General features: G+C 50.7%; 1 protein-coding gene across 3 annotated transcripts in view; it reads right to left on the bottom strand.

Annotated features, from left to right (window-relative positions):
- Positions 1-12,500, bottom strand: part of zcchc2 (zinc finger, CCHC domain containing 2) — a 49,215-nt gene that overhangs the window by 22,870 nt on the left and 13,845 nt on the right. For all 3 annotated transcript variants that reach the window (XM_061254833.1, XM_061254831.1, XM_061254832.1), the window contains exons 4-6: positions 4,195-4,266; positions 3,064-3,164; positions 1,089-1,183 (exon numbers count right to left, since the gene is read on the bottom strand). In XM_061254833.1, coding sequence (XP_061110817.1) covers positions 1,089-1,183; positions 3,064-3,164; positions 4,195-4,266 — 268 coding nt within the window. The remainder of the gene's footprint in view (positions 1-1,088; positions 1,184-3,063; positions 3,165-4,194; positions 4,267-12,500) is intronic.

The raw sequence follows: 12,500 nt of genomic DNA, 5'->3' as shown, positions 1-12,500 counted from the left end.
GCTACACTAGCTGCAACAGTATAATATTGCTGTAAATATGTTCAGAAAAGACATGGATAGGGGGTCAAATATCCCCCTAAAATGATGATTCATGATTTTACTGCATAACTGACACCTCAGAATGGAGAGCTATTGTACAACACTGTAGTCGTGGTTCAGTTGCGTTAGTACAGATCCCTTTTCCCCACAACACCAGTTGATCACCTGGGATAGGCTGAACACACAACGCTGCTCGATGACATATGCGAGTGTGGGTGTGGCCTGACTGCCTTTGATGTTGCCTTGGTAACCTGTTGCGGGAGTGGGAACTAGGCCAGTACCGACAGGGCTAAAGGTTTGAACTGTGCGCTGTGACCTGGGAAAAACGTGCCCCGTGTTTGAGTATGCTAGGTACTGCACCAGCTGAACAGCAGGCAGCACTCATGTCATGTGTCGCCAAGACCCAGTAATGGCAGTCAGGACCTCCAGCCTGTGGGTGGCGCTATTGAGCTATTGAGCTTGGCGTTTGGCCCAGCCCACGTGCCCCTCTGGCCGGCCAAGCTGCTTTCATCCAAATTTCACAAGAGTGTCTGGCCATTTACCGCCTGTCTGTGTGTCTGTCAGTGTTTCTGGGGTGTTGAGTTTGGCTGTCTGTGTCTGTCAGTGTTTTTGTGGGGTTGGGTTTGGGTTTCTGTGTCAGTCAGTGTTTTTGTGGGGTTGGGTTTGGCGGTCTGGGTCTGTCAGTGTTTCTGGGGTGTTGAGTTTGGCTGTCTGTGTCTGTCAGTGTTTTTGTGGTGTTGGGTTTGGCGGTCTGTGTCTGTCAGTGTTTTTGTGGTGTTGGGTTTGGGTTTCTGGGTCTGTCAGTGTTTTTGTGGGGTTGGGTTTGGGTTTCTGTGTCAGTCAGTGTTTTTGTGGGGTTGGGTTTGGGTTTCTGTGTCAGTCAGTGTTTTTGTGGGGTTGGGTTTGGGTTTCTGTGTCAGTCAGTGTTTTTGTGGGGTTGGGTTTGGCGGTCTGTGTCAGTCAGTGTGTTTGTGCTGTTGGGCTTGGCAGTCTGGGTCTGTCAGTGTTTGGCGGTCTGTGTTTGTCCGTTGGAGAGAGGGCAAACTCACAGTGGCTGCAGTTGTCCTTTAAGGGGTCGGAGAGGAAGAAGGAGCACACTCTCCCAGTCCGACGAAAATCCAGAGGCGCCGAAAGGAACTTCTCCCTGTCACGAGAGAGAGGGAGAGAGAGGGAGAGAGAGGGAGAGAGAGAGAGGGGAGAGAGAGAGAGAGAGAGAGAGAGAGAGAGAGAGAGAGAGAGAGGGAGGGGGAGAGAGAGAGAGAGGGAGGGGGAGAGAGGGGGAGAGAGAGGGAGAGAGGGGGAGAGAGAGGGAGAGAGAGGGGGAGAGAGAGAGAGAGAGAGAGAGGGGGGGGGGAGAGAGGGGAGAGAGAGAGAGAGAGAGATAGAGAGAGAGAGGGGGAGAGGGGGAGAGAGAGAGGGGGGGAGAGAGAATGAGGGAGAGGGAGGGGGGGGAGGAAGACATTCAGACATTCAACTCCAGACATCTTACAATTACAATTGGCAGCCAACTGGGGAGGAGAATTTAAAAATTTAAAAAGCTCAGCAGAATCAGAGCTAAGCAAATCGCAAATGGATGCATTTTATGCGTGTGATGCTCCTACAGGCCCACGCTGTTCTGTTATTCATACAGCAGCTCTAATGCGACAGACACAGAAAGCGTGTGGCGGTTGTTCAAGGCTCCCAGCGCCAGTGCAGACTGGGTCACGGCCGTGGGTTCGAGGCTACGCTACGTCACTCGCAGTCTAGCGACGATGAGCTTGGCCCTGTGCCCCCAAGGTTACCAGGGTTACTGGCCGCGCTAGCTCCACCCGGCAGTGTGCCAGACACCCACAGGCTAACGGTTGTTATGGGAGACGTAGCTCTCCTCTGATTGGTGGCTGCAGGGTGTGACATAGTGGCAGGCTTGTGGGTGACGGTTAGAGAGCCACATTGGTCCTGGCTCAAGGCTGCCGGGACAGAGGTCACCCCAGAACCACCGGGGGTGAAAAACCGTTCAAAAACACAAATGTCAAATAAATGGGCACCATTTGCGTCTACTTTATACGTTTTACTTTATATTTCAGGATCAGCACTTTCACCCCAGTTTTCTCCCTCACAGAGCTGTGCTGTGAGACGCAAAACACTGTTTTAATGCGTTAAAACGCGTTTTATAACACGCTTTCATTAGGGCAGACGCGTAGTGACAAGCCGAAGGAAATCAAAAGGTCATTTTCAACGACAGCACAAAGAACAAAGGACGAGCGCACGTTAAACACGCGTGGAACTGGAGCCTGATCCTGACCCTCAACCGGGCCGTGACCCACATACCCTGATCCTGACCCTCAACCGGGCCGTGACCCACATACCCTGATCCTGACCCTCAACCGGGCCGTGACCCACATACCCTGATCCTGACCCTCAACCGGGCCGTGACCCACATACCCTGACCCTGACCCTGACCCTGATCCTGACCCTCATACCCTGATCCTGACCCTGATCCTGACCCACATACCCTGACCCTGACCCTGATCCTGACCCTCATACCCTGACCCTGACCCTGATCCTGACCCTCATACCCTGATCCTGACCCTCAACCAGACCCTGACCCACATACCCTGACCCTGACCTACATACCCTGACCCACATACCCTGACCCTGACCTACATACCCTGACCCACATACCCTGACCCTGACCCACATACCCTGACCCTGACCTACATACCCTGACCCACATACCCTGACCCTGACCCACATACCCTGACCCTGACCCACATACCCTGACCCACATACCCTGACCCTGACCCACATACCCTGACCCTGACCCACATACCCTGACCCTCATACCCTGACCCTGACCCACATACCCTGACCCTGACCCACATACCCTGACCCACATACCCTGACCCACATACCCTGACCCACATACCCTGACCCTGACCCACATACCCTGACCCTGACCCACATACCCTGACCCTGATCCTCATACCCTGACCCACATACCCTGACCCTGACCGTGTGTCAGTCCCCCCCGGGATAAGCCCTCACCTCAGGGTCCTCTCCAGCTCCCGGCCCTCCTGCGGGTCTCCCTGGCGCAGCAGGGTCCGGATGCCCCTCTCGAAGGCCTCAGAGGCCCTCTCCTGGGGGAGCTGGGCTCAGGGGACAGAACAGCGCCGCGTCAGGCCACAGCCATCTCCCACACACAGTCTCACATCAGTGCTCTCCCACACACAGTCTCACATCAGTGCACTCACACACACATTACCATCACATTCTCTCACTGCGACAGGAGTGCGATTGAACAGTCACACAAATTACCATCACATTCTCTCACTGTGACAGGAGTGCAACTAAACAGTCACACACATTACCATCACATGCTCTCACTGTGACAGGAGTGCAACTAAACAGTCACACACATTACCATCACATTCTCTCACTGTGACAGGAGTGCAACTAAACAGTCACACACATTACCATCACATTCTCTCACTGTGACAGGAGTGTAATTAAGCAGCGACACACATTACCATCACATTCTCTCACTGTGACAGGAGTGTAATTAAGCAGCGACACACATTACCATCACATTCTCTCACCGTGACAGGAGTGCGGTTAGAGCATGTCCCACTGACTGACTCTGCCCTCTGAAGCACGTCCCACTGACTGACTCTGCCCTCTGAAGCACGTCCCACTGACTGACTCTGCCCTCTGAAGCCTGTCAGCACTGACAGACTCTGCCCTCTGAAGCATGTCAGCACTGACTGACTGCCCTCTGAAGCATGTCCCACTGACTGACTCTGCCCTCTGAAGCATGTCCCACTGACTGACTGCCCTCTGAAGCAAGTCCCACTGACTGACTCTGCCCTCTGAAGCAAGTCCCACTGACTGACTCTGCCCTCTGAAGCACGTCCCATTGACTGACTCTGCCCTCTGAAGCATGTCCCACTGACTGACTCTGCCCTCTGAAGCAAGTCCCACTGACAGACTCTGCCCTCTGAAGCACGTCCCACTGACTGACTCTGCCCTCTGAAGCAAGTCCCACTGACAGACTCTGCCCTCTGAAGCATGTCCCACTGACTGACTGCCCTCTGAAGCATGTCAGCACTGACTGACTCTGCCCTCTGAAGCATGTCAGCACTGACAGACTCTGCCCTCTGAAGCCTGTTTCAGTCTCACCTTTAACAGAAAGTCCTCCAGCTCGCGGTGCGTCTTAGTGACGTTGGTGGAAGTGGAGTCTGACCATTTCACCTGAAAACAGAAAGACCTCGTTCAGATTCCCACTCCCTCTCCTCAACTCACAGGGTTACTGTGAACACTTTTCGGCCACAGTAGCAACCTGTTAAAAATATTACAGTCACGCAAAGAAAAATACTACTGAAATGCACACGGATGTATTGGGGTCTTGGGACCAACAGAGTGCCGTTCTGTTTTAAGGAATTAAATGAAGACATCCTGTGTTTGTGGCTAAACCTTTCCAGAGCTTATGTCAAAGCTATGAATCACAAAATTCAGCAGAAATTCAAACGCTTAACTTGAACAGTCTGTGGAATGTAAATCGCCCATTTAATCCTAATTTTCTGAAAGCAGACGTAGAACGTAGTTCCATTTTAACATTCGGGAGAGAAACATCAGCTGGAAAACAGACGTTCCAGTTGGACGACGTTAAAACACGAAGACCCTCCCACACTGGCAGTGGAGCTGAAACAAACACTGAACCACGTCCCAGAATCCTCAGCTATCTGCAGCCTGAAAACACAGATTCTCCCTCAGTGTGCAAATGACAAACTAAAGACTAAACTATGTCAAAAGACAAAACTGTCTGTCCCAAAGATTCAACAGTCTCTCCTACTGATGCTGACTGTATATTGGTAAATGGCAAATGGTTGGCATTCATAAAGCACCTTTATCCAAAGTGATGCCTTTTATTCACCCATTCATACACACACTCTCACACGCCAATGGTGATTGGCTGCCATGCGAGGCTCCACCCACCATATTGGAGTACATTATTTTCTATCATAGCCATGCAACTTATTTTTTACTCATTATTTAAACAAGAGGCTGAACAAATAATGGGCAAAATGTATTTGTTCTTATTTATTGTACAGCACTTTGGGTCAATGTGCAATTCTTAAAATGTGCAATTATAAATAAAGTTGACTTGACTTAAATGGACAGGGAACAAAATATGAATACTCCTTTCACACACAAAACCCGGGGTTGACCCGGGACCATGAGCCCAGGTTCGCCCCCTGTTTGACCGATTCTCAGCACAGTGTGGTCACGGCCTGGTACCCATCTGCAGTTTGTCATTACTCCGGCACAAAGACCAGCTCCAAATCATGCACATGCCAAATCATCATCATCTTCTTGTGTGAATCCAGCTGGGAGTACAGCTCCCATTTCCAAGGAACTGCTGCTCACTAGATGCTTTTTCTAGTTTTTTTTTTTGCACCATTCTTTGCAAACTCTAGAGACCAGTGTGCGTGAAAATCCCAGGAGATCAGCAGTATCCGAGATACTCAAACCACCCTGCCTGCCACCAACAATCATTCCACGGTCAAAGATCTCATTTTTTCCCCCATCCTGATGCTTGATGTGAACATTAACTGAAGCTCCTGACCCGTATCTACATGATTGTATGCATTGCAGTGCCGCCACACAATTAGCTGATTAGATAATCGCATGAATAAGGAGGTTTAATAATAAAGTGATCGGTGAGTATGTTAAAAACAGAAAAAGCACACGGCAAAGTGGCACGGCACAGAAGCAGGGAGAGATCCGAAGCGGAAAATGGCGGTGGGACTTTGGGAAAGTCAGACTCTTAACGCAGGCATTCGTCGAATTCTTCACCCCTAACGGAGCTTTAAGGCTTTAAAGCGGTGTGAGCGTGTGAAAGGGGTTAACCTCTCTGAGCTGAGGGAGGACGGAGCAGACCGGTGAATAGGACCCTTTCAGTCAGCGCCTACACCTGTGAAATGAGGTGATATCCCAGGACCATCTGAGCATGCTCCGGAGTACAACAATGAGGCATGTGTGAGAGAGAGGGGGGGAGAGGAGAGAGGGAGAGAGAGGGGGAGAGAGGGGAGGGAGAGAGGGAGAGAGAGAGAGAGGGGGAGAGGGGAGGGAGAGAGGGAGAGAGGGAGAGAGAGGGGAAGAGAAGAGAGAGGGAGAGAGGGGGAGAGGGGAGAGGGGAGAGAAAAGAGAGGGAGAGAGGGGGAGATGGGTAGAGGGGAGGGAGAGAGAGAGAGAGAAAGAGAGAGAGAGGGGGAGAGGGGAGAGGGGAGAGAAAAGAGAGGGAGAGAGAAAGAGGGGGAGAGAGATAGGGAGAGCGAGGGAAAGAGAGGGGGAAAAAAAAGCGTGAGAAAAAGTCCCCCCCCACACACATACACACCAACACCACACCTACCCCCAACCGCAAAATGTCACACACCAAACTGTGTTTAAAAAAAGATTGTGTGAGAGTATCAGAGAGTGAAAGTGAGAGAGAGGTAGAGGGGGGAGAGAGAGAGATAGAGAGAGAGAGAGAGAGGAAGAGACAAAGACACAGGCGGACTCCTGGGGGCTTTTCTAGCCTGCGCTGTAAACCGGGACGGGGCAGACGGGGCGGGGGGTAGACGGGGGCGGGGGGGGGAGCCTTGTCACTCCCAGCGGAGTCTGCTGAGACACCTGCGTCCCCGTAGCAACAGCTCGGATTCCGTGTTCCGCGCGACCACGCCCGTCTCACAGAGATGAGGTGCCGGCTCTGTGAGACGTCGCACACGCCCGGTGAATGATTCATGAGGAAATTAGGAAGGAGGGGCACCCAGTTTGAGCACCTTGACTTGGCTTGTAACCATCCCTCCCCGGCTCAATTTGAATTCAGTCCTTCTTACATTAGACGGATTATTTTGCTGGCATACGATTTGAGTAGCTTGAGTATCTTGATGAGACTAAGCAGGGGACAATCCCCTGGAGAAATGCTCAACAGCTGTGCGGATCTTATTGTGGCTACACCAACCTTCCAAGTCCCATTCAAGCGCAAATAGGCTATAGGCTGCCCCTGCCAAAAAAAGCAGCTTTTAAAGTGCACTGAGATCACTCATTTCTCCCCTCTTAGATCTTATACGGTTAGCCTACTCGGCTACTGTTCTTGCCTGCTGAATGCTATTAACCTTTGGCGTAGGTAGACTGGGACCCGACTCAAACTCCTTCGGCATAGGTAGACCGGGACTCCTTTGAGAGCCAGACAATGACTTTAATCCACCTCATTTCATAAAAAGGGGCACAACCATCTAGACTGGGGATCAGAAGAGGCCAGGAAGACTGATGTCAGCGTTGTGAAACTCGGGCAGAATTGTATGAGGCATTCCCCACATCGTCGGACTGCCTGCACAGTATCTAACCGCCCCCCCCCCCTGCCCCACGCTTCCCGTGTGAAGAGAATTCATTGATACCCGGCTGACCAAACGCATTACAGCATCCCACAAGGCCCTCTGTCCGATGGCCGGCGTCTCGCCGTGCGGCCGGGAAAGCTTGTCCGGGACATAACCAGAAACGTGGGAACATAGGCCCAGCGACACCCTCCTAACATTAAGGTGTGAGGTCACAAACGCGAGATTAGAACGTTCATCATCTCAGCGGAACATTCTCATGCTGAGGTCACAAACGCGCGATTAGAACGGTCATCTTCTCAGCTGAACACTCTAATGCTGAGGTCACAAACGCGCGATTAGAACGTTCATCATCTCAGCGGAACATTCTCATGCTGAGGTCACAAGCGCGCGATTAGAACGGTCATCATCTCAGCGGAACATTCTAATGCTGAGGTCACAAACGCGCGATTAGAACGGTCATTTTCTCAGGGGAACATTCTCATGCTGAGGTCACAAACGCGAGATTAGAACGTTCATCATCTCAGCGGAATATTCTCATGCTGAGGTCACAAACGCGCGATTAGAACGGTCATCTTCTCAGCTGAACACTCTAATGCTGAGGTCACAAGCGCGCGATTAGAACGGTCATCATCTCAGCGGAACATTCTAATGCTGAGGTCACAAACGCGCGATTAGAACGGTCATCTTCTCAGGGGAACATTCTCATGCTGAGGTCACAAACGCGCGATTAGAACGTTCATCTTCTCAGCGGAACATTCTCATGCTGAGGTCACAAAAGCGCAATTAGAACGGTCATCATCTCAGCGGAACACTCTAATACTGAGGTCACAAACGCGCGATTAGAACGTTCATCTTCTCAGGGGAACATTCTAATGCTGTGGTCACAAACGCCCGATTAGAACGTTCATTTTCTCAACCAAACATTCTAATGCCGATGTCACAATTGATGGACTCAGAATAGTCTTCTGAATATCCTTACCACGGCCTAATATCAGATTGGCCTTCTTCCACCTGAGGAACATTTCCAAATTAAGGAAGATGTTGTCCCTCCAGGACGCTGAACAGATGCATGCACTGGTTACCTCACGGTTGGATTACTGTAATGTTTTACTGTCAGGTTGCACTAACTCAGCGCTGAAATGCCTACAACTTGTGCAGAATGCAGCGACTAGGGTTCTTACGAGAGCTAAGAAATGTGAGAATATCAGTCCGGTGCTCAAAACCCTTCATTGGCTGCCTATTCATTCAGAATTCAGAATTGATCACAAGACCCTGCTGTTAACTTATAAAGCTTTAACAGGCTTGTCTCCAGAATATCTCAGTGAGCTACTCATTCCTTACTCTCCTCCAAGAACACTTTTTTCTCAAGATGCTGGCTATTTAAAAAATTCCAAGTATATGTAAAATTAGCATGAGAGGAAGAGCCTCTTATGGAGCTCCTATTTAATGGAATATTTAATGGAATAAATGCAGGCTCAAAACTATATACTGAATCCTACAGCTAAACGGTGTATAGTTCTGGAGATGGCTGCTAGGTGCAATAGTGCATATTTAAAAATCGACACGTGACTGATGCGTTCGACCATGACCCAGCTCAGAAAATCATTTTAGCACATAATAATTTAAATTAGCCAGCCCATAATCTTTCTTGTCGTCAATACACCAAGTCATATTTCACTGTTTCAAAAAATGTCTAACTGGTTCCGCTGTTCCTGGGTTCGAATCCCAGTCGGCCGGGGCCTCTCTGTGTGGAGTTTGCATGTTCTCCCCGTGCTTGCGTGGGTTTCCTCCGGGTACTCCGGTTTCCTCCCACAGTCCAAAGACATGCAGGTTAGGCTGATTGGAGAGTCTAAATTGCCCATAGGCATGAGTGTGTGAGTGAATGGTGTGTGTGCGCCCTGCGATGGACTGGCGACCTGTCCAGGGTGTATTCCTGCCTTTCGCCCAATGTATGCTGGGATAGGCTCCAGCCCCCCTGCGACCCTGTTCAGGATAAGCGGGTTAGGATAATGGAGCAATGCGGGGATGGAGGGGCCTTGCTCAAGGGCCCAATGGCTGTGTGGATCTTATCGTGGCTACGCCGGGGATCGAACCACTAACCATGCACCAGTCATGTACCTTAGCAAGTACGCTACAAGCGTCGCAAAATGACTTGCTTCTCTACTAACTAATGCTTCTCTTTACCCAGCCTTTCTCAATGAGCCATCTGAACCATACGAAACACAAAATAACAATGATCTGGAATCATACTCAGGAAGGAAGACTTGACCCCTTTATCTCACCTCTGAGTTCCCGCGACTGAGATTTCCTGTTTCAGCGCAGAGGCTAAAGGTGGCTCCACTATCAGATGCTCTCATTGGCTGAATGCTGAACAGGGCTGTCAGAAAGCTGGGTGAACACGATGCCCCCGAGACCAACAGCAGACTGCACGAATCCCCTATAAAAAAACCCCCGCAATGCACTGCAACTGCTCCAACGCAGAACGACTGCTCAAAACAAAGACATCTGCTCTGAAGCCCCTATAGGCCTGTATTCAAGGCTCAACTCAATTACCCATTTTCAGCGACGCCCCTGCCATTCCCAGCGAATAAGGGCAGACGAAATCTCACCGAAGTCCGGTAATACTGGGGAAAAACCTGGAGTAAACCTCAATATCGATCCACATCTAGCACACATAAGCCAAGTAAACACAACTTCATGCTAAGAGGGATACAAAGTTCCTTTTAATGAATAGCCTATCTTTTTTTTTCGAGGGGGCAACATAAGCGCAAGTTACAATTGTCTTTCTGTGAACTACTTTCAGATTGACGTGGCGATACGACAGCCTACAAACCTCGATCCGGCAGCACACACCGATGCCTCGTCGGCCAAAGGAAAGTGCAGATGTACAGTAGGCGCAGCCAGCAAGATAAGATTGTGCGCCGACCGGGAACCTGACACGTTTCTCTTCCTAAACGTCTTCCTCTCTTTTTTAATTGCTACCGTCAAGCGTGCAAGACTGTCAAGTTCACTTCATTTCCCACAATGACTCAGCGATTCCATCACGGCCGTCCCCTGTCCCCCTGAGTGAAGGGCACAGGAGAGACACAAATCCAGAGGCGCAGGGCTAAACGATCCGCAATCTACGATTTTCTAAGATAGCGCCTAACTTCCTCTAATTCTATGTCTCGTTGCCCGGAATAGCTTAAAGGTACAATAGGCAATTTTGGACTTCTAATGGTCAAGAGAGGAATAGCAGCAACAAACACCCTCAAACCACAGCACTGTTTATCCCTCCCCCTTCTCTGTTAACGCACTGACGTTGAAACGCCATTACCTGTAGCAATTAGAGGCAATTTTCAACCAGTGAGCTTGAATTATTGTACAGCTATAAGGTGCTTTGGTACAGAGTGCCGGCCCGTCAACTGCATATTTTGAAACCTGAATTTAAGCACTATGAACACAGGCAGAGGGTGAGTCAACATGTCAGTGAGCCTTTTTCAATGATGGAAAGGGATTTACAATGGCCTTGTAACAATGTTTTTACACAAAAATCTTACCTATTGTACCTTTAATGTGACATCTGTCAGGCAACATCTCAGGCCGTCAGCCTGCTAACGCCTGATTACTGGACCGGAAACGGATAGCAGCAGGATGCTTATTCACGCACACCTGTCCTGTTCTGTACGAGGTAGATCCAGAGAAAATGCCCTGCGACGCCCTTAAGCAACTCTACTGTGGCAAAACAAGCGATGAGTACTCCGGGTTTTCCGAAGGACGAAGCAGCCTGTCGTCGCGCAGAGAGGACGATGAAAATGTCCCGCCCCCTAGTGGCCGGGAGGTGCGTTCGCTAAAATGGGACTACGGGGGCCTGTTCCTGCTGGAGCTCAGGAGATTCAGCCTCAGGTTCAATCAGAGGTTCAGACGGTCAGCTGGCAGGCGTCGGTGGAGGACCAACATCTGTCACTCTCCATCAGCCTCACGCCCCCACCCAGAGAGAGAGAGAGCACCCAGCAGGAAAGGTCGCCCAAGGAGCATCTCGCACCACAACATCCACCTCCGCTCCAACCCAAACCCAAAATCCAGTATTTTCTTCTTTATACATTACAATGCAGTGCTCTATGTCACAGCAGAGTTGAGGGCTACTTCCTGGAGAGATGTGATTGGCTGGTGAGGGGTCTCCATGGACCAAGCGCCCGCCCCCATTCTCAGTCCTCAGGGGATCATCACCGTGAGCAGGTGAAGAGTAAAGAGGGATAATCTCCAACTGGCACATTAAACACTACAGGCCTCAGCCACTAACACATCGCTACACAAATCCCCCTGTGTACACACACAACACCACGGACACAGAAACGAGAGGAGAAGGCTGAGAGTGTGTGTGTGTGTGTAATACGCTGAACTCTCATAGCAGGTTGTGTGTGTGTGTGTTTGTGTGTGTTTGTGTGTGTTTGTGTGTGTGTGTGTGTGTGTGTGTGTGTGTGTGCGTGTGTGTGTAATACGCTGAACTCTCATAGCAGGTTGTGTGTGTGTGTGTTTGCGTGTGTGTGCGTGTGTGTTTGTGTGTGTGTGTGTGTGTGTGTGTGTGTCTGTGTGTGTGTGTGTGTGCGCGTGCATGCACAGGTGAAACACACTGCAGGACTGGAGGATATGACCCTTCAGCAGCTGCTGCTGAACGACCTGGACCACAGACCTGCTCGCCTCGCCCAGAAACACAGATGGCACTGCCCAGCCCACCTCCCTCTCTCTCCCTCTCTCTCTGCTCTCTCTCTGCTTCTCTCTCTCTATCGCCATCCCTCTCCCCTATCTCTCCCCTCTCTCTCTCTGCTTCTCTCTCTCTATCGCCATCCCTCTCCCCTATCTCTCCCCTCTCTCTCTCTGCTTCTCTCTCTATATCGCCATCCCTCTCCCCTCTCTCTTCCCCCTCTCCCCTCTCTCTCCGCTCTCTCTCTCTATCGCCATCCCTCTCCCCTCTCTCTCCCCTCTCCTCTCCTCTCTCTCTTCCCTCTCCTCTCTCCTCTCCTTTCTCTCTCCTCCCTCTCCTCTCCTCTCTCCTCTCTCCTCTCCCCCTCAAGCACCCAACCACCCCATCTCATCCAGTCAGGCTCTGCGATTTCAAAACTGTCG

This window comes from Conger conger, chromosome 9, assembly GCF_963514075.1.
Source record: "Conger conger chromosome 9, fConCon1.1, whole genome shotgun sequence".
Lineage (NCBI taxonomy): Eukaryota > Metazoa > Chordata > Actinopteri > Anguilliformes > Congridae > Conger > Conger conger.
Note: the sequence above shows the minus strand (reverse complement) of the source record. Positions and strands in the feature narration are given on the sequence as shown.